General features: G+C 53.9%; 1 protein-coding gene across 3 annotated transcripts in view; it reads left to right on the top strand.

Annotated features, from left to right (window-relative positions):
- Nucleotides 1-22,634, top strand: part of EFS (embryonal Fyn-associated substrate) — a 43,456-nt gene that overhangs the window by 6,417 nt on the left and 14,405 nt on the right. For 2 of the 3 annotated variants that reach the window (XM_075569069.1, XM_075569070.1), the window contains exons 3-6: nucleotides 6,519-6,827; nucleotides 7,222-7,338; nucleotides 9,664-10,626; nucleotides 12,549-12,665. In XM_075569069.1, coding sequence (XP_075425184.1) covers nucleotides 6,519-6,827; nucleotides 7,222-7,338; nucleotides 9,664-10,626; nucleotides 12,549-12,665 — 1,506 coding nt within the window. The remainder of the gene's footprint in view (nucleotides 1-6,518; nucleotides 6,828-7,221; nucleotides 7,339-9,663; nucleotides 10,627-12,548; nucleotides 12,666-22,634) is intronic. The other variant, XM_075569071.1, reaches the window with a different exon arrangement.

Genomic DNA, 22,634 nt, shown 5'->3' with positions numbered 1-22,634 from the left:
CACACTGACACACTGCACACACACTGTACACTGCACACACATTCCTCATTGCTCACACTGCACACACTGACACACTGCACACACACTGCACACACACTGCACACACACTGCACACACACTGCGCACACACTGCACACTGCACACACACTGCATTCTATACAAGCTTAAACTAAAAGGAGGAGCATTAAACACTCTTTAAATATAAAAAGTTATCACAACTCACAAAAATTCCCACTTCTAAAGGACCAATTTATAGCTATATACTGTATTAATAAATAATGCACCCTTACAAATACTGTATATACTGCTCCAAGTCAGTGGAAAATCTAACTTGTGTGGGCTGGTAGGATGGCCCGGTGCAGCGCGGGGGGGCAGGTAGGTGGGTGTTAGGGCCAGGGGCGGGGGGTGGGAAGTCATTGTGCTGTGGGGGGGGGTGGCGGGGCCCTGCGCTGCGGCTACGGCGGGCCCTGTACTGCTGCGCGAGGGCCCTGTGCTGCGGCGGGGGGGGGGGGGGGTTAGCGGTCTTCCGGAGACTGCTTACCTGTCTCCAAAGCAGCACACTTATGCAGGCACCCCTCACGTTCGCCGTGCGCATGCGCATGCGCCGTGCGGCTCGTGAGGACACTTACACACACTTACAGACACTCACACACTCACACACACTCACACACACTCAGACACTTACACACACTTACAGACACTCACAGACACTTACACACACTCACAGACACTTACACTTCAGACCGTGGCGATTTTTAAATATAGTACCAGAAAGTACTGCCGTTGCGGTGGTGGCGTCGGTGGGGAGGTCGCGCGGCAGGGAGCTGAAAACTGGCGGAAACTGGTTGTATAGCGTTTTTTTTTTCTATTCACGCGGTGACAGGGGGAAGCGGGGACCGGAGGGACATCCCCGCTCCCATCTCCTGCCCCGCGGGCTGTCCCGCGGTGACAGGGGGAAGCGGGGACCGGAGGGACATGCCCGCTCCCATCTCCTGTCCCGCGGGATGAATCTGCGTTAAAGCGGCGGCCATTTTTTTGCCGCGACCCCGTTAGTAACGCGGTGGTCTCGGGGTGGACCCCGAGACCCGCGTTATAACGGGGTTTAGCTGTATACAGTATACAAATATATTCTGGGACAATACAAGGAGCTTTCAAAAGAACTATTCATCCCAAGGGCAGTACAAAGGACTCGGGGCCATCCCTTAAGGTTGGAGGAAAGGAGATTTCACCAGCAACAAAGGAAAGGTTCTTTACAGTAAGGGCAGTTACAATGTGGAATTCATTACCCATGGAGACTGTGATGGCAGATACAATAGATATGTTAACAAAAAAAGGGTTGGACATCTTTTTAGAAACGAAAGGTATACAGGGATATACGTTACTAATCCTTATATTGTATATTCATGTAACCTAATGGTTGATGTGTCATTCTCCTAAACTTTCCTCATAATCTCAGTGTATGCTTCTTCCACACTTTGTCTTCTTATAGACAAATCGAGCCCAGAGGCACACAAGTACTCATATATGGAGGCCATTACTTCATAAAAACACAGTCTAGGTAGAATAAAATGATCTCTAGTCCAGATGCAGTTATGCATATAAGGAGTGGGGTGGTCATTATAAATCCTTGTCTTTTGGGATCTTTTGTATTGTTCCGTTTTACATTAATATTCACAGAAAGGGGGATCCATTTGATTCCATAATCTTCTTTTGTATTCACTGCAATCATAGATCACAAACCTATTAGTTATCATCTCCTGTGAATTGACCCATTGGAAAATTATAGTGTCCAGAAGGAACATGGGCTTACATTGAATTATAGGTGTCAAAACAGATGTCCGTCCATATGATTCTCATATCCAGTATTGGGCATTATCCTCCAAAAAAATAATTTGGGGGGGGATTTCCATGAATATCCCAAGTGTTTCCAGTTATATTTCGGTACCCATTCTCAGCCATGGGTACAATGATTTTTGTTGTATATTTAGTCCTAATGAAGCATCCGTAGTGACTCCTTATCTCAGTTAGAATAGTTAATGTCACTCATGGGCACTTGCCCACATGTGCACTCCACCGTACCTTGTGCGTCAACTCCAGGAGGACAGTGAAATCCGGGGTAGTCATAATAAAAACATCGAGATAGAATGATGAAGTATATGGATCGTATTGGTTGGGGGGAACAAAAAAGGAGGCAGGTTAGGGATTGTACTGACAAATGATATTCCATATATGACGCAGTCCTCCATCGGTACCAGAGGACTCTCTAGTTTAAAGAGACCAGTGTTGTTCCAGCCTCTCATTAAGACCTCTTGGAGCCGCACAGTCCAATATGCAGGTCCATTTAGCCTCACAACGGAATAAACGTGTCTCTCCAACACCCTCTCTTGGTGACAGTGCCACCCGATTAGTCACCTGGTACCTCCGTTGTGCCGGTCTGGGTCCCTGAAGTGTCGTGCCACAGAACTATGCATTGGGAACTTACCATGAGTTGGTGTTTGTGAGAACGCTTGACGTGATGTTGCGCTTGTGTCTGCTTCAATAAGTGCATCCTTAATTTTACGACTTCGTTGGTTCGCAACAATTGGTCTCTCGTCAAAGAGTTGTCCCACGTGTGGGTCATCCTGTAGGATCGGCCAGTATGTTAACACAATCATGTCAATGTGTTTGGAGTGGGAGTTAAGTGTGGACAAATGGGATACCCTTCTTAGCTGGTCTAGGATTAGGGTCCAAAAGCTCTGATCTTGATCTAAGTCCTACTCGTGCCACTGCTTGTTTCAGTGTTTTGTTGTCGTACCCCGTGTCTGCAAATTGTCCTTTTATTTGTTCTAGTCTTGTTTGTAATGTGGAAGACTGTATATAACACCGCGCTCCTCCCTATAGAAGTTTGCTGCTGGTAAAAGGATCGGCCTTACATATAGAACAACACAAAGAACGATTCCTGCGCTCCTACCAATTGGGCCAAAATATATCAGTGGCCCGTTTACATTTAGACCCTAAGTCTGTGGGACAAAGGACTCATTTGGCTGCCTCTTTTGACCAAATTATGATTCAAGCCGCCAGCCTCGTCAAGGTAGACCTCTGTTTAGCAGCTACCTGCACTGAATATGTGTAATTTCTTATTGTCCTATGGACTAAGCTTTGTGAAATATGTGAAAAGGCCCCGAAGGGGTTAAATAAATGAAGCTTTTGTGATTTGGTGCAATTAAAAGCTGGCCAGAGCCCGTATCAGAGTTCCCTTATTATAAAGGTGAACTGGGGGTGCACAAATTCCCCAGTGTGAAATATTAAAACTTACACCTATTTCTCTGTCAGCCTTAGACACTCACCTGCTCTTCAGTGGAGGGGGGTGTGTAGACTGACAATGGGGTGTACTATACCTCACGTAGAAGGCAAGGTCCAGGCACTCACCTTGACAAAGACTGCGTGGCAGTCGAAACGTTGGTTCTTTTTTGCTGAAATAAACTTGTTATACTGAAGACCCAGTGCCTGGACCTCGCCTTCCACATGTGAATTCCTGGGGATGCTGCGGGACTGTCCCTTTCTGTCCGTGGGCACCGGCAGGTGATATCTTATTTAAACGGAGTAAGTGTGCCAGACTACCTCCTACCGTGTACTATACCTTATACCTGGGAGTATTGTATTGTATGTCGTTATTTGTATAGCGCCATTAATGTACATAGCGCTTCACAGCAGTAATACGCACGACAATCATATAAATAACAAATAATATAAATAACAGGTCATGGGAATAAGAGCTTCAGAGAAACGTAACATTTAGGAAGAGGAGTCCCTGCTCCGAGGAGCTTACAGTCTAAGGCCTTGGCCATGTTTGGCGCTTGCTGGCGGAAGCGTGCTGACGCGCGCTCCCACTCAGCACTGAGCCCCTACACCTGCAATTAGAGCGGCTTTAGTAGGGGCTCACCTGCGCTTCCGCGCGCTTGTGGAAGCGCAGGTCTTAGGGGAATTTAAAATTCCCCCGCTTGCCGGCGAGACAGGCCGGTCACGTGAGCGGTTCGCCCAATGAGGGCGAACCAGCTCCGTGACGTCACTGGCCCGCCCCCGGCCAGTGACGCGCCCGCCCCCGGCCCGCCCCCTGACGGCTGCTGAGAGCGCTTGCGGTAAGCAACCGCAAGGCCAGGGAAAGCACCCGCTTTCCCTGAGCCTCAGCGCGCCTCAGCACGCCAGCGGTAAGCGTGTCCGAGGCCTGAGTCTGTATCCCCTCTATGTGTGGGGGAATGCTGTGTAGAGACTCTGAATGTCTGAAGTGGAAAGAGGTATTTCACCATCTGGAACTGCGATTTGTTCCAACATGGTAAGGAAATCTGTAGTGTCCTTAATATTATGAAGGAGTTTCCCCTACCTGCGGCTGTAGGAATTTATCAATGAAGATCGCCAGTGGTTGAAAAAACAAATCTGTGCCAGCAACAATAGGCCTGCCTGGTGGTGTCTGCATGCTCTTGTGTATATTTTGGCAATCTATACAATACTGGTGTCATTGGATGTTTAGCTATAAGGAATTCCCTTTTGTCTTCTTAATGCATCTCAAGCCGCTGAGGTGTAGACAGAATCGTATGGTTTTTAGTCACCTACGAATCCTAAGCTGAGTGTTCGCTCGTAGTCATCACTTTGGAGAATCACTGCTTGTACGACTTGGATGTGACCCGTTGTGTTGTTTCCCCTGCGATATCCCGCGTGTTCTCCAGGCTGGGAAACTCCCGGGACTGCTGCAGCCGATTAGTGAGTATCTCCGTATAAACCCTGTAAGTGATTGGGAAGTAGGCTGATTGGTCTGTAGTTCTTCAGGTCTCTGTCTCCTCTCTTGGGGGTGAGGATAACTGTGACATTACTCCATTGTTCTGGGATGTTCCTGTTCCACAAGCCGCATGGAAAGAGTTGTGCGAGGATTTTCTCTTCTTCTCCAGCTTCTTCCCAGATTTCAGCTGTTATTCCCTCTTCCCCGGGAGCCGTCCCATTCTTTATGGATATTATCGCCTTTGCCACCTCTTCTGGAAGGACACATCCTTGGTGGTTTCTTCTCGCGTGTCCTCTGCTGGGTCACACCCTGTATTATCTGTGTTCCCGTACAATTTCATGTAGAAATCCTAAACTCTCTTTATGAAAACCGCACACATACACATGCATACACGCACACACACACGCACGCACACACATGCTCACACACACACGCGCACACACATGCACACACACACACACATACACGCACACACATGCACACACATGCACACACGCGCACCCATACACACACACGCACACACACATGCACACATACACACACACATACACGCACATATACACGCACACACATGCACACGCGCACACATACACACGCACATACACGCACACATGCACGCATACACACACTAGTGTTTTCTGTGTTCTCGTAATATTTCATGTAGAAGTCCTAAACTCTCTTTATGAGCAACACGCGCACACACACATACGCGCACACACACGCGCACACACACATACGTGCACACACGCACACACTAGTGTTATCTGTGTTCTCGTAATATTTCATGTAGAAGTCCTAAACTCTCTTTATGAGCAACACGCGCACACACGTACATACACGCACACACACATACGTGTACACACGCACACACGCACACACTCATACGTGCACACGCACGCGCACACACTAGTGTTATCTGTGTTCCCATACAGTTTCATGTAGAAATTCTAAACTCTCTTTATGAGAAACACACACGCACACACACATATACGTGCACACACGCACACACCCTCCTTTTATTCTGTGAGGGATGATGTCACTGCCACATGTTCCCTTTTCTTAAAGGGGCAGGGGCCCTCTGCATAATGGGTGTGGGGGGAGTAATCACATGAGATGCCAACACACCAAGACAAAGCGACAAGGGGAGGGGGGGGGGAGGCTGTGCAGGGTTGGGGGTGCAGTGATGCAGTGCAGGGTTGGGAGTGCAGCGATTCGCAGTGATGCAGTGCAGGGTTGGGGGTGCAGTGATGCAGTGCAGGGTTGGGGGTGCAGTGATGCAGTGCAGGGTTGGGGGTGCAGTGATGCAGTGCAGGGTTGGGCGTGCAGCGATTCGCAGTGATGCAGTGCAGGGTTGGGGGTGCAGTGATGCAGTGCAGGGTTGGGGGTGCAGCGATTCGCAGTGATGCAGTGCAGGGTTGGGGGTGCAGTGATGCAGTGCAGGGTTGGGGGTGCAGCGATTCGCAGTGATGCAGTGCAGGGTTGGGGGTGCAGTGATGCAGTGCAGGGTTGGGGGTGCAGCGATTCGCAGTGATGTAGTGCAGGGTTGGGGGTGCAGTGATGCAGTGATGCAGTGCAGGGTTGGAGGTGCAGCGATTCTCAGTGATGCAGTGCAGGGTTGGGGGTGCAGCGATTCCCAGTGATGCAGTGCAGGGTTGGGGGTGCAGTGATGCAGTGCAGGGTTGGGGGTGCAGTGATGCAGTGCAGGGTTGGGCGTGCAGCGATTCGCAGTGATGCAGTGCAGGGTTGGGGTGTCTCTCTCACACAGACGCAGCTGGCTCTGGCTCTGTACGATAACGCAGCTGAGAGCCCCGAGGAGCTGAGTTTCCGCCGGGGGGACGTGATGTTCGTGCTGGAACGAGATGTCCCGTCTCTCGGGGGGTGGTGGCACTGCTCTCTGAGGGGGCAACATGGTATCGCCCCCGGAAACAGACTGCGGCTTCTCACCGAGAGCCCCCCACAGGAAAATGAGTACCAGGCTCCCCGGATCCCAGGGGCCACAACCCAGAGTGCAGGGACACGAAGACACAGAGAGGGGACACGGAGCCACAAGGAAGAGCCACAGACAGGCAATGAGGTGTGACATCGGGACAGGGGAACAGGGGGAGAGACGGGGGAGAGATGGGAGAGGGACAGGGGGGAGAGTGAGGGCTGACGGGAGAAGAGAGGGAGGGGAGACGGGGGACAGAGGGAGGGGAGACGGAGAGAGGTGGGAGGAGAGAGGGGGGGAGACAGGGAGAGGGAGGGGAAAGGGGGGGAGAGGGAGGGGAAAGGGGGGGGGGAGAGGGAGGGAGAGGGAGGGGAAAGGGGGGGGAGAGGGAGGGGAAAGGGGGGGGGGGAGAGGGAGGGGAAAGGGGGGGGGGGGAGAGGGAGGGGAAAGAGGGGGGGAGAGGGAGGGGAAAGAGGGGGGGGAGAGGGAGGGGAGGTGGGAGGGGAGAGAGGAGGATAATAAGTGTGTCCTGTTCTGCCAGGTGTACGAGGTCCCCCCTGCCGCCCGTCTCTGCCTCTCCTCTCCGCACACCAGCGCTCCGGACGATATTTATAACTCGCCACGTCTGGTCGGGGCGTCTGTGCAGCGCCCTCCGGAGGTGAGACCGCCTGCACGTGCCAGCACTCACCCACACAGCACCCCGAGCACAGTGTTTCCCACTCACAGTTTGATCATGTACCAAACTTAAACCAATGTGTAAACAGACCCATAATGAACTCCGCCCACAGCATCACAAACTCCGCCCACATCATCACAAACTCGCCCACCGCATCACAAACTCCGCCCACAGCATCACAAACTCCGCCCACATCATCACAAACTCGCCCACCGCATCACAAACTCCGCCCACAGCATCACAAACTCCGCCCACAGCATCACAAACTCCGCCCACATCATCACAAACTCGCCCACCGCATCACAAACTCCGCCCACATCATCACAAACTCGCCCACCGCATCACAAACTCCGCCCACATCATCACAAACTCGCCCACCGCATCACAAACTCCGCCCACATCATCACAAACTCGCCCACCGCATCACAAACTCGCCCACCGCATCACAAACTCGCCCACCGCATCACAAACTCCGCCCACATCATTACAAACTCGCCCACCGCATCACAAACTCCGCCCACATCATCACAAACTCGCCCACCGCATCACAAACTCGCCCACCGCATCACAAACTCCGCCCACATCATCACAAACTCGCCCACCGCATCACAAACTCCGCCCACATCATCACAAACTCGCCCACCGCATCACAAACTCCGCCCACATCATCACAAACTCCGCCCACATCATCACAAACTCGCCCACCGCATCACAAACTCCGCCCACATCATCACAAACTCGCCCACCGCATCACAAACTCCACCCACATCATTACAAACTCGCCCACCGCATCACAAACTCCGCCCACATCATCACAAACTCGCCCACCGCATCACAAACTCCGCCCACATCATCACAAACTCGCCCACCGCATCACAAACTCGCCCACCGCATCACAAACTCCGCCCACATCATCACAAACTCGCCCACCGCATCACAAACTCCGCCCACATCATCACAAACTCGCCCACCGCATCACAAACTCCGCCCACATCATCACAAACTCCGCCCACATCATCACAAACTCGCCCACCGCATCACAAACTCCGCCCACAGCATCACAAATTCGCCCACATCATCACAAACTCCGCCCACATAATCACAAACTCGCCCACCGCATCACAAACTCCGCCCACATCATCACAAACTCGCCCACCGCATCACAAACTCGCCCACCGCATCACAAACTCCGCCCACATCATCACAAACTCGCCCACCGCATCACAAACTCCACCCACATCATTACAAACTCGCCCACCGCATCACAAACTCCGCCCACATCATCACAAACTCGCCCACCGCATCACAAACTCGCCCACCGCATCACAAACTCCGCCCACATCATCACAAACTCGCCCACCGCATCACAAACTCCGCCCACATCATCACAAACTCGCCCACCGCATCACAAACTCCGCCCACATCATCACAAACTCGCCCACCGCATCACAAACTCCGCCCACATCATCACAAACTCTGCCCACAGCATCACAAACTCCGCCCACATCATCACAAACTCGCCCACCGCATCACAAACTCCGCCCACAGCATCACAAACTCCGCCCACATCATCACAAACTCGCCCACCGCATCACAAACTCCGCTCACATCATCACAAACTCCGCCCACAGCATCACAAACTCCGCCCACATCATCACAAACTCCGCTCACCGCATCACACACCCCTCCCACTGTCACACACCCCTCCCACTGTCACACACCCCTCCCATAGCATCACACACCCCTCCCACGGTGTCACATAACTCCTCCTACTACGTCCCACACATGCCCTCCCTTATTTTGTTTGCGACTTTTTAACTGACACTCCCCTCCCCCTTCTCACCCCTCCCCTAATGTTTCTCTCCCTTTCCTCCCTCTTTCTCCCACCCCTCCATTTCCCCCCTCCTCCTCCCCACCTCTCCTGCTCTCCCCCCCTCCTCCTTCTCCGCCTGTCCCCTCCTCCTTCCCCCCATCTCCTTCACCCCCCTCCTCTTTCACCCCCCTCTCCCCTGCTCCTTCACTCCCCTCCCCCCTCTCCCCTTCCCATCCGCCCTCCTCCTTCTCCGCCCATCCCCTCCTCCTTCTTCCCTCCTCCTTCTTCCCCATCCCCTCCCTTTCCCCTATCCCCTCCTCCTTCTCCTTTCCATCTTCCCCCTCCTCTCCCCCTTCCAACTCCCCCTCTCCTCGCCCCCTCCACCCTCATCCTCTCTTCCTCTCCTCCCCCTACTCCCTCTCCTTCTCCCCCCTCCTCCCCCTCCTTCTATCCCCCCTCCGCCACTCCTCCTCCCCCTGCTACCTCCTCCCCAGGTTTACAACATGCCCGCCCCCCTCCTGCGAGACCCAGTGTCTGTGTTGGACATGTACGACAGTCCTGTATCTCGGGTCCGGGCGGTGGCTCTCGTGGCGCCCCAGCCCGTGGTCCCTCACCCCGAGGAGATCCCGGAGGACATCTACGACGTGCCCCCCGCCTGCCACAGCCTGCCCCCGGAGGAGGAAGAGGACGAGGGGAGTGAGGGCGTGTACTCCATGCCCTCTAACCTGAAGCGGGTGTCGGGTCTACAGAATCTATACGAGGCACCCGAGGACATCTTGAGCACCGGGCACCCCCCGGAGACTCCCGAGCCCCCCCGCACCCACCGCCTCTCTGTGTCCAGTGCTGGCAGCGCCCGCTCTGGGGACTCTGGGGGGAGTCGCGAGTCCAGCTTCCTCCCCCATGCGGTGTGGGAGCCGCGCGTTGACGGTACCTGCACTGCGCATGCGCTCAGCATGCTCCAGCAGGCCCTGGCAGAGAGCCACGAGGAGCCACGGCCGGCTCAGGTGGAGAAGCTGCAGGACTTTCTGGGTCTGGCGCAGGTGGTGCTGCTGTACTCTTGCCAGGCCTCGGACCCCTCGTTACATGGGGCACTCTCGGGGCACATGGAGCAGCTGGAACACGCCCTGCGGGGGCTGCTGGAGGAGCAGGGGCCCAGTGAGCCACTGACCCAGCTGGTGCAAGAGCAGAGCGGCTCCATGGTGAGACTGGTCAGCGCCAACGCCGGCCTCCTCTTTCCCCGCCCGCGGCTCTCCTCCAGTGAGAGCCTCTCCCGCCGCCCGTTGCCGGCGCTGCCCAATGCCTCACCCGTTCCCCAGCGCAAGGGCAGCATTCAGGACCGGCCACTGCCACCGCCGCCCACCCTGCCACACATGCCAAGTGACACGGGCAGCGGGGAAAGTGCGCAGAGTGAGTACGAGAGGATACAGAGCCGAGACAATCACTACGTGCACCTGCAGGTGAGAGACGTGGCACAGTGACACCCAGCGACACAAATGTGTGCGAACGTGGGGATTATAGTAGGAGCAAGAGGTCTTAGGAGATGGGATGGAATGGGGTCAAGAGGGCAAGTGGTAGAAGGAGAAGAGGTCAGCAACAATACATGCTCTTCTGTGACAGCGGAAAAAGAGTTGAGGAAGGCAGGCAGAGAGTTAGGAAGAGGTGCAGGATGGGGGGACGCTACGGACGGGATGGCCTGACGTATGGATTCCACCTTTTTCCTTGAAATAGTCAGCAAAGTCCTGAGGTGAGATGAAGAAGAGGCAGCAGAGGGTGGTCTGAGTAGAGTCAAAGACAGAGAAGAGTTGGCGTGGGTTCAACTTGTGCGTGTTGATTAATGAAGAAAACTAGTAGTTCCTGACCAGGTTGTCAGGGTCTGCAGCAGAGCTGAGAGAGGAGGAACGAGCACAAAGTGGAATCAAAAGCTGATAGGTTAATAGAGCGCAGGTTTCTGCCAAAACGAGGAGTAGATTGAGGTGGAGAAGAGGAGAAGTGAGAGAGAGAAAATTAGGTGAGATAATGGTCAGAGAGAGAAAAGGGGGAAATGGAGAAGTCAGAAGAGAGAAAGAAGGAGAGCCAGGATTCAAAGAGAGAGAAAGACGGAAGGGGGATGAGTAGAGGTAGAGGGGCGATAGATGACGGCAAGGTGGACAGGAGAGAAAAGCTGGACAGTCTGAGCCTCAAAGGAAGGAAAGGAAAGAGAGGGGAATAGGAAGGGTTCGGTAACGGCAGAGAGAGGAGAGCAGGAGCCCCACGCCTCCACCCCTGCCATCAGGGCGCGGAGTGTGGGAGAAGGAAAGGCCACCGTAGGAGAGGGCAGCTTCCAGAGCAGAGTCACACTGAGTGAGCCAGGTCTCAGTTATAGCAAAGAGAAGCAGGGAGTGAGAGAGAAAGAAGTCATGCACAGAGAGGAACTTGTTAGAGAGGGAGCGAGCATTCCAAAGGGCACAGGAGAAAGGGAGAGAGGAGGGAGGGTGGCAGGGGATTGGTATGAGGTTGGAGGGGTTGACACCAGAAGGAGTAGAGGTTGCAATTGGCAGGCGAGGACGAGAACATGTAGGAATAAGGCAGAGACCAGGATTGGGAGAGATATCCCCAGAAGCAAGGAGGAGAAGCATGGACAGAAAGAGTATGTGTGAGGATGATTTATAGGGGTGTGTTTTAGTGCAGGGTGTATAGCTGTGTGGTGTCAGAGGACGCAGGTAAGAAAGGAGTTCATGTGAACAGAGAAGTGGGGAAGGAAGGAGAGATGGAGATATATGAATAGAGTTAGAGACATAATGAGGCTGGTACAGTAGATAGAAAAACGTATTTTGAAAAGACGTGAGGTTGCAGCAAATATAAATAGCAGTGGCGGCGGCAGCAATAGTTTAGTGCTGAAATGTGCGGTCTGGTATAGATAATGTCCTCCTTTCCAGCGCAGCTCGGATTCAGGGCCAGTAGATGTTCTGTTGTCCACTTGTTTAACTCCTGTAGAACTCCCTGTTAAACTCCACACTGCCTGCCACTTAAAAAGAGCCACTTTAAAGATGGGCTTCTTTACATGGAGGCTACTCCCCAGCAGATGGCTGCTCCCCCAGTCTGTCTCTAACTATACAGATCTAAGAGGTCACCTGACTGAAATAAGTACAGCCCAGACAGCTCAATTAACACATGTGGAGCACATAAAAACAGAAGGTATTTCTAATCAGACAGATGTCCGACACAGGTGTAAGCAGTTGAAATGACTAAAATATGCACAGCAGAGGGTGAGTTGGAGACAGTATTAAAGATGTCCTACCATGACAGACACACAGCACCGTGGCACAGTGACACACACAGCACGGTGACACCCAGCACCGTGACACCCAACGCTCTGACACAGACCCCCTTTTTCTTTCAGGGAGCAGTTACTTCTCAGAAGTCCCTAACAAAGCCCAAAGACAGACAGACAGAGACGTCCCAGGGACCCACAACGGATGAGCGTGAGACGAGGAACGGGGTGCCTTTGCAGATAGAGGTACATTGTATTATATTATCACTTTTATAGATTTCTATACAAATCAGATGGTTCCTGTGTCATATCGCTCATCTGACTGATATTACCGCGGGCAGCAATGCTGCTGGGAGTGGGAGACGCCAGGAACACTTGCTTGGGAAACATCACTTTAAGGATTTTTCGTGTGCCTTCCTCCCAGCTGCCCATCAGTCTGATCTGTACAGATCACTATATCATCCCCAGCCCGGGTCTCCCCACTGCTGGATGAGCCCACCCCTCCCAATATATATATATGTATATCCCCTCTCCAGCCCATGTCTCCCCACTGTTGGATGAGCCCACCCCTCCCAATGTATATATGTATATCCCCTCCCCAGCCCGGGTCTCCGCACTGCTGGATGAGCCCACCCCTCCCAATGTATATATGTATATCCCCTCTCCAGCCCATGTCTCCCCACTGCTGGATGAGCCCACCCCTCCCAATATATATATATGTATATCCCCTCTCCAGCCCATGTCTCCCCACTGCTGGATGAGCCCACCCCTCCCAATATATATATATGTATATCCCCTCTCCAGCCCGTGTCTCCCCACTGCTGGATGAGCCCACCCCTCCCAATGTATATATGTATATCCCCTCTCCAGCCCATGTCTCCCCACTGCTGGATGAGCCCACCCCGCCCAATGTATATATGTATATCCCCTCTCCAGCCCGGGTCTCCACACTGCTGGATGAGCCCACCCCTCCCAATGTATATATGTATATCCCCTCTCCAGCCCGTGTCTCCCCACTGCTGTATGAGCCCACCCCTCCCAATGTATATATGTATATCCCCTCTCCAGCCCGTGTCTCCTCACTGCTGGATGAGCCCACCCCTCCCAATGTATATATGTATATCCCCTCTCCAGCCCGTGTCTCCCCACTGCTGTATGAGCCCACCCCTCCCAATGTATATATGTATATCCCCTCTCCAGCCCGTGTCTCCCCACTGCTGTATGAGCCCACCCCTCCCAATGTATATATGTATATCCCCTCTCCAGCCCGTTTCTCCTCACTGCTGGATGAGCCCACCCCTCCCAATGTATATATGTATATCCCCTCTCCAGCCCGTGTCTCCCCACTGCTGGATGAGCCCACCCCACCCAATGAATATATGTATATCCCCTCTCCAGCCCGTGTCTCCTCACTGCTGGATGAGCCCACCCCTCCCAATGTATATATGTATATCTCCTCTCCAGCCCGTGTCGCCCCACTGCTGGATGAGCCCACCCCTCCCAATGAATATATGTATATCCCCTCTCCAGCCCGTGTCTCCTCACTGCTGTATGAGCCCACCCCTCCCAATGTATATATGTATATCTCCTCTCCAGCCTGTGTCTCCTCACTGCCGGATGAGCCCATCCCTCCCAATGTATATATGTATATCCCCTCTCCAGCCCGTGTCTCCTCACTGCCGGATGAGCCCATCCCTCCCAATGTATATATGTATATCCCCTCTCCAGCCCGGGTCTCCCCACTGCTGGATGAGCCCACCCCTCCCAATGTATATATGTATATCCCCTCTCCAGCCCGTGTCTCCCCACTGCTGGATGAGCCCACCCCTCCCAATGTATATATGTATATCCCCTCTCAAACCCGTGTCTCCCCACTGCTGGATGAGCCCACCCCTCCCAATGTATATATGTATATCCCCTCTCCAGCCCGTGTCTCCCCACTGCTGGATGAGCCCACCCCTCCCAATGTATATATGTATATCCCCTCTCCAGCCCGTGTCTCCCCACTGCTGGATGAGCCCACCCCTCCCAATGTATATATGTATATCCCCTCTCCAGCCCGTGTCTCCCCACTGCTGGATGAGCCCACCCCTCCCAATGTATATATGTATATCCCCTCTCCAGCCCGGGTCTCCTCACTGCTGGATGAGCCCACCCCTCCCAATGTATATATGTATATCCCCTCTCCAGCCCGTGTCTCCTCACTGCCGGATGAGCCCACCCCGCCCAATGAATATATGTATATCCCCTCTCCAGCCCGGGTCTCCCCACTGCTGGATGAGCCCACCCCTCCCAATGTATATATGTATATCCCCTCTCCAGCCCGTGTCTCCCCACTGCTGGATGAGCCCATCCCTCCCAATGTATATATGTATATCCCCTCTCCAGCCCGTGTCTCTCCACTGCTGGATGAGCCCACCCCTCCCAATGTATAGATGTATATCCCCTCTCCAGCCCGTGTCTCCCCACTGCTGGATGAGCCCACCCCTCCCAATGTATATATGTATATCCCCTCTCCAGCCCGTGTCTCCCCACTGCTGGATGAGCCCACCCCTCCCAATGTATATATGTATATCCCCTTTCCAGCCCGTGTCTCCCCACTGCTGGATGAGCCCACCCCTCCCAATGTATATATGTATATCCCCTCTCCAGCCTGTGTCTCCCCACTGCTGGATGAGCCCATCCCTCCCAATGTATATATGTATATCCCCTCTCCAGCCCGTGTCTCCCCACTGCTGGATGAGCCCACCCCTCCCAATGTATATATGTATATCCCCTCTCCAGCCCGGGTCTCCCCACTGCTGGATGAGCCCACCCCTCCCAATGTATATATGTATATCCCCTTTCCAGCCCGTGTCTCCTCACTGCTGGATGATGCCTCCCCAATGATCTTCCAGGTCCTGCAGTTACAGCCTGTCTTCTCCACGTCGCTCTCACACGTTCTCAACTCCTCCTCCCATCTTACTTTGGTCGTCTTTTGATATTTTAATTTCTCTTGGAATCCAGTCAAGTTCCACCTTTGTCCAACGATGGTCATTTCTTCTTGCGATATGTCCGGCCTACAGTCAGGATCGCCGACAGGGAGGGGAGTACAGGAACATCAGTCCCGGTCCCAGCTGCGGAGGGGGGTTCACCCCGGCGTTCCAAACACAGAAGTTAGGCCCAGACCAGACCCAACTTCCAGTCTCTGCAACCTGGGTGGGTCCACGCTGTAGGTTAGGTGCTGAACAGACCCCACTCAACAGGTAGAGCTCCGGGGGTGGGGGGGAGGGACAAGGGGAGATAGCTGGGAAGAGCATTGTCTGAAGCTTCTGAATTATCTTCACATTTAGGATCCAAGTTTCACATCTATACGTGAGCACGGGCAGGATGCACTGGTCACATCTATACGTGAGCACGGGCAGGATGCACTGGTCACATCTATACTTGAGCACGGGCAGGATGCACTGGTCACATCTATACGTGAGCACGGGCAGGATGCACTGGTCACATCTATACATGAGCACGGGCAGGATGCACTGGTCACATCTATACGTGAGCACGGGCAGGATGCACTGGTCACATCCATACATGAGCGCGGGCAGGATACACGGGTCACATCCATACATGAGCACGGGCAGGATGCACTGATCGAAAACTTTCTCCTTGAGGCTCAGTGAGAGGTTCCCTTGAAAGATTGTCTGGTTTCTCCCAAATACGCTCCATCCCATCTTCATTCTCCTATTCATTTCATTCTAAAGGTTTCCACCCATTGTTAATCACCGGCCGAGGTAGACATAGTCTTCAACTTCTTCTAGTTCTATTCCATTTGTTTCAATCGTCACAGAGGTGACACATTTGTTGAACATCACTTTGGTCTCACTGAGATTCATATGGAGGCCACTTTCATACTCGCTTCGGCGACTTCTCCGATTAGTTGCTGGAGGTCTTCTGCAAAAGTAATGTCATCTCCAAGTGACAAGTATTCACAGTTGATTTTGCTTTCTTTTTCTTCCCAACTCAACGTCTTGGACAATTCTTCATGTTGCTGGGAAAAACTTTGGTGACACGGTGTCTCTCTGCCGCAAGCCCTTACTGATCCTGGTGACACGGTGTCTCCCTGCCGCACGGCCTTACTGATCCTGGTGACACGGTGTCTCCCTGCCGCACTCCCTTACTGATCCTGGTGATACGGTGTCTCCCTGCCGCAAGCCCTTACTGATCCTGGTGACATGGTGTCTCCTTGCCGCACTCCCTTACTGATCCTGGTGACACGGTGTCTCCTTGCTGCACTCCCTTACTGATCTGATCCTTGTTATTCGATCCTCTTGATAACAGGTTCAGCACCATTTTGTTTACTTATTATTAGGTACTTCCAAGCATATGTTGCCTATTTATTATTAGGTATTTTTCCTGACTTCACACTGTTACATCGGATCAGCAAGCTAAACTATGATGTGGGCCCCAGGAAGCAACCACTGGTATTAGTCCGCAGTTATAGTTACCCCAACACTGTTAGGGGGAACATCAGATACAGCTTCACTAACCTAGTACTAATATAGGCATTATAGTGTTTGGCGATTTTAGGGGAGCCTACTTGTATAGGAGCACTTCAATATCACATACCCTTGTATAGGAGCACTTCAATATCACATACCCTTGTATAGGAGCACTTCAATATCACATACCCTTGTATAGGAGCACTTCAGTATCACATACCCTTGTATAGGAGCACTTCAATATCACATACCCTTGTATAGGAGCACTTCAATATCACATACCCTTGTATAGGAGCACTTCAATATCACATACCTTTGTTATTTGAGTTATATCACGATTAGGAATGTATAGTTCTTTCACTTGTACGTATGACCTATTCACGTTTATCACTTGTCTGTATATTTTAGCTGGGCTTCCTAACACCGCACTGTATAACAGTTGGGTGTTTTCTCTATTGCATAGAGACATAGTAATGCAATAGTGATGACCTCATACAGCTATCAACAAGCTGTACAATATTTCCAAGTACCTACTGTAATAGGAAGGAATATAGCATATTCCCTAGATTTGACTCCAATAGGACACGTAGCAGCCCTATTCCGGTTGTACTAGCATCATTGTTTAGGTTTTTACATTATGTAGAGCTTCTCTCGTTTGTTGATAATAAAAAGTGAACACATTATTATTTATCTAGTAGAGGTAGAGTGCAAATAATACGGATTCTTCTCTTTTCGATTTATACTTTTTCTTCCCAACTCAACGTCTTGGACAATTCTTCGTGCTGCTGGGAAAAGCTTTGGTGACATGGTGTCTCCCTGCCGCACTCCCTTACTGATCCTGGTGATACAGTGTCTCCCTGCCGCACGCCCTTACTGATCCTGGTGACACGGTGTCTCCCTGCCGTACTCCCTTACTGATCCTGGTGATACGGTGTCTCCCTGCTGCACTCCCTTACTGATCCTGGTGACACGGCGTCTCCCTGCCGCACTCACGGATCCTGGTGACACGGTGCCTCCCTGCCGCACTCCCTTACTGATCCTGGTGACACGATGTCTCCCTGCCGCACTTCCTTACTGATCCTGGTGACACGGTATTTCCCAGCCGCACTCCCTTACTGATCCTGGTGACACGGTGTCTCCCTGCCGCACTCCCTTACTGATCCTGGTGACACAGTGTCTCCCTGCCGCACTCCCTTACTGATCCTGGTGACATGGTGTCTCCCTGCCGCACTCCCTTACTGATCCTGGTGACATGGTGTCTCCCTGCCGCACTCCCTTACTGATCCTGGTGACACCGTGTCTCCCTGCCGCACTCCCTTACTGATCCTGGTGACACGGTGTCTGCCTGCTGCACTCCCTTGGTGACACGGTGACTCCCTGCTGCATTTCCACGCTGATCCTGGTGACACGGTGTCTCCCTGCTGCACTCCCTTACTGATCCTGGTGACAGTGTCTCCCTGCCACACTCCCTTGCTGATCCTGGTGACACGGTGTCTCCCTGCCACACTCCCTTGCTGATCCTGGTGACATGGTGTCTGCCTGCTGCACTCCCTTGGTGACACGGTGACTCCCTGCTGCATTTCCACGCTGATCCTGGTGACACGGTGTCTCCCTGCTGCACTCCCTTACTGATCCTGGTGACAGTGTCTCCCTGCCGCACTCCCTTGCTGATCCTGGTGACACGGTGTCTCCCTGCTGCACTCCCTTACTGATCCTGGTGACAGTGTCTCCCTGCCGCACTCCCTTACTGATCCTGGTGACATGGTGTCTCCCTGCCGCACTCCCTTACTGATCCTGGTGACACAGTATCTCCCTGCCGCACTCCCTTACTGATCCTGGTGACACAGTATCTCCCTGCCGCACTCCCTTACTGATCCTGGTGACACAGTATCTACCTGCCGCACTCCTTTACTGATCCTGGTGACACAGTGTCTCCCTGCCGCTCTCCCTTACTGATCCTGGTGACACGGTGTCTCCCTGCCACACTCCCTTACTGATCCTGGTGACACAGTGTCTCCCTGCCGCGCTCCCTTACTGATCCTGGTGACACGGTGCCTCCCTGCCGCACTCCCTTACTGATCCTGTTGACATGGCGTCTCTCTGCCGCACTCCCTTACTGATCCTGTTGACATGGCGTCTCCCTCCCGCACTCCCTTGCTGATCCCGGTGACATGGTGTCTCCCTGCTGCACTCCCTTACTGATCCTGGTGACATGGCGTCTCCCTCCCGCACTCCCTTACTGATCCTGGTGACAGTGTCTCCCGGCCACACTCCCTTACTGATCCTGGTGACAGTGTCTCCCTGCCACACTCCCTTACTGATCCTGGTGACATGGCGTCTCCCTCCCGCACTCCCTTACTGATCCTGGTGACAGTGTCTCCCTGCCGCACTCCCTTACTGATCCTGGTGACACGGTGTCTCCCTCCCACACACCCGCCCTGATCCTGGTGACATTGTCTCTCCCTGCCGCGCTCCCTTGCTGATCCTGGTGACACGGTCTCTCCCTGCCGCACTCCCTTACTGATCCTGGTGACATGGTGTCTCCCTCCCGCACTCCCTTACTGATCCTGGTGACACAGTGTCTCCCAGCCACACTCCCTTACTGATCCTGGTGACACGGTGTCTCCCTCCCGCACTCCCTTACTGATCCTGGTGACACGGTGTCTCCCTCCCGCACTCCCTTACTGATCCTGGTGACACAGTGTCTCCCAGCCACACTCCCTTACTGATCCTGGTGACACGGTGTCTCCCTCCCGCAGTCCCTCACTGATCCTGGTGACACGGTGTCTCCTTGCTGCGCTCCCTTACTGATCCTGGTGACATGGCGTCTCCCTCCCGCACTCCCTTACTGATCCTGGTGACATGGCGTCTCCCTCCCGCAGTCCCTCACTGATCCTGGTGACACGGTGTCTCCTTGCTACGCTCCCTTACTGATCCTGGTGACATGGCGTCTCCCTCCCGCACTCCCTTACTGATCCTGGTGACATTGTCTCTCCCTGCCGCACTCCCTTACTGATCCTGGTGACACGGTGTCTCCCTGCCGCACTCCCTTACTGATCCTGGTGACACGGTGTCTCCCTCCCGCACTCCCTTACGGATCCTGGTGACACGGTGTCTCCCTGTCGCACTCCCTTACTGATCCTGGTGACATGGTGTCTCACTGCCGCACTCCCTTACTGATCCTGGTGACATGGTGTCTCACTGCCGCACTCCCTCGCTGATCCTGGTGACACGGCGTCTCCCTCTCGCACTCCCTTACTGATCCTGGTGACATTGTCTCTCCATGCCGCACTCCCGCCCTGATCCTGGTGACACGGTGTCTCCCTGCTGCACTCCCTTACTGATCCTGGTGACACGGTGTCTCCCTGCCGCACTCCCTTACTGATCCTGGTGACACGGTGTCTCCCTACCGCACTCCCTTACTGATCCTGGTGACACGGTGTCTCCCTGCCGCACTCCCTTACTGATCCTGGTGACATGGTGTCTCCCTGCCGCACTCTCTTACAGATCCTGGTGACATGGCGAGTCCCTCCCGCAGTCCCTTACTGATCCTGGTGACACGGCGAGTCCCTCCCGCACTCCCTTACTGATCCTGGTGACATGGTGTCTCCCTGCCGTAGTCCCTTACTGATCCTGGTGACACGGTGTCTCCCTGCCGCACTCCCTTGCTGATCCTGGTGACACAGTGTCTCCCTGCCGCACTCCCTTACTGATCCTGGTGACATGGTGTCTCCCTGCCGCACTCCCTTACTGATCCTGGTGACATGGTGTCTCCCTGCCGCACTCCCTCGCTGATCCTGGTGACACGGCGTCTCCTTGCCGCACTCCCTTGCTGATCCTGGTGACACTGTGTCTCCCTGCCGCACTCCCTTACTGATCCTGGTGACATGGTGTCTCCCTGCCGCACTCCCTTACTGATCCTGGTGACATGGTGTCTCCCTGCCGCACTCCCTCGCTGATCCTGGTGACACGGCGTCTCCCTGCCACACTCCCTTACTGATCCTGGTGACACGGTGTCTCCCTGCCGCACTCCCTTACTGATCCTGGGGACACTGTGTCTCCCTGCCGCACTCCCTTACTGATCCTGGTGACATGGTGTCTCCCTGCCGCACTCCCTTACTGATCCTGGTGACATGGTGTCTCCCTGCCGCACTCCCTTGCTGATCCTGGTGACATGGTGTCTCCCTGCCGCACTCCCTTACTGATCCTGGTGACATGGTGTCTCCCTGCCGCACTCCCTCGCTGATCCTGGTGACACGGCGTCTCCCTGCCACACTCCCTTACTGATCCTGGTGACACGGTGTCTCCCTGCCGCACTCCCTTACTGATCCTGGGGACACTGTGTCTCCCTGCCGCACTCCCTTACTGATCCTGGTGACATGGTGTCTCCCTGCCGCACTCCCTTACTGATCCTGGTGACATGGTGTCTCCCTGCCGTAGTCCCTTACTGATCCTGGTGACACGTGTCTCCCTGCCGCACTCCCTTACTGATCCTGGTGACATGGTGTCTCCCTGCCGCACTCCCTTACTGATCCTGGTGACATGGTGTCTCCCTGCCGCACTCCCTCGCTGATCCTGGTGACACGGCGTCTCCCTGCCACACTCCCTTACTGATCCTGGTGACACGGTGTCTCCCTGCCGCACTCCCTTACTGATCCTGGGGACACTGTGTCTCCCTGCCGCACTCCCTTACTGATCCTGGTGACATGGTGTCTCCCTGCCGCACTCCCTTACTGATCCTGGTGACACGGTGTCTCCCTGCCGCACTCCCTTACTGATCCTGATGACACAGTATCTCCCTGCCGCACTCCCTTACTGATCCTGATGACACCATGTCTCCCTGCCGCACTCCCTTACTGATCCTGGTGACACGGTGTCTCCCTGCCGCACTCCCTTACTGATCCTGGTGACATGGCATCTCCCTCCCGCAGTCCCTTACTGATCCTGGTGACACCGTGTCTCCCTGACGCACTCCCTTACTGGTCCTGGTGACACGGCGTCTCCCTCTCGCACTCCCTTACTGATCCTGGTGACACAGTGTCTCCCTGCTGCACTCCCTTACTGGTCCTGGTGACACGGCGTCTCCCTCTCGCACTCCCTTACTGATCCTGGTGACAGTGTCTCCCTGCCGCACTCCCTTACTGATCCTGGTGACATGGCGTCTCCCTCCCGCACTCCCTTACTGATCCTGGTGACACGGTGTCTCCCTCCCGCACTCCCTTACTGATCCTGGTGACACGGTGTCTCCCTCCCGCAGTCCCTTACTGATCCTGGTGACATGGCGTCTCCCTCCCGCAGTCCCTTACTGATCCTGGTGACACGGTGTCTCCCTGCCGCGCTCCCTTACTGATCCTGGTGACACGGTGTCTCCCTCCCGCACTCCCTTACTGATCCTGGTGACACGGTGTCTCCCTCCCGCACTCCCTTACTGATCCTGGTGACATGGCGTCTCCCTCCCGCAGTCCCTCACTGACCCTGGTGACACGGTGTCTCCCTCCCGCAGTCCCTTACTGATCCTGGTGACATGGCGTCTCCCTCCCGCAGTCCCTCACTGATCCTTATCTTGCTTGTATCTTTGTGTAATCTAATGGTCGATGCAGTAAATGTTCCTTCTAATATGTGGACAAGTCTTCCACTTTAGTCCCGATCCACACGCGTCCTAGGCTTCCGCCGCCGTAACTCCGATCCCTATGGACAGAAGCGCAGATGTGCGCCAACCTTCTGTGGATCTGGGCTT

Source organism: Ascaphus truei, chromosome 13, assembly GCF_040206685.1.
Source record: "Ascaphus truei isolate aAscTru1 chromosome 13, aAscTru1.hap1, whole genome shotgun sequence".
NCBI lineage: Eukaryota > Metazoa > Chordata > Amphibia > Anura > Ascaphidae > Ascaphus > Ascaphus truei.
Note: the sequence above shows the minus strand (reverse complement) of the source record. Positions and strands in the feature narration are given on the sequence as shown.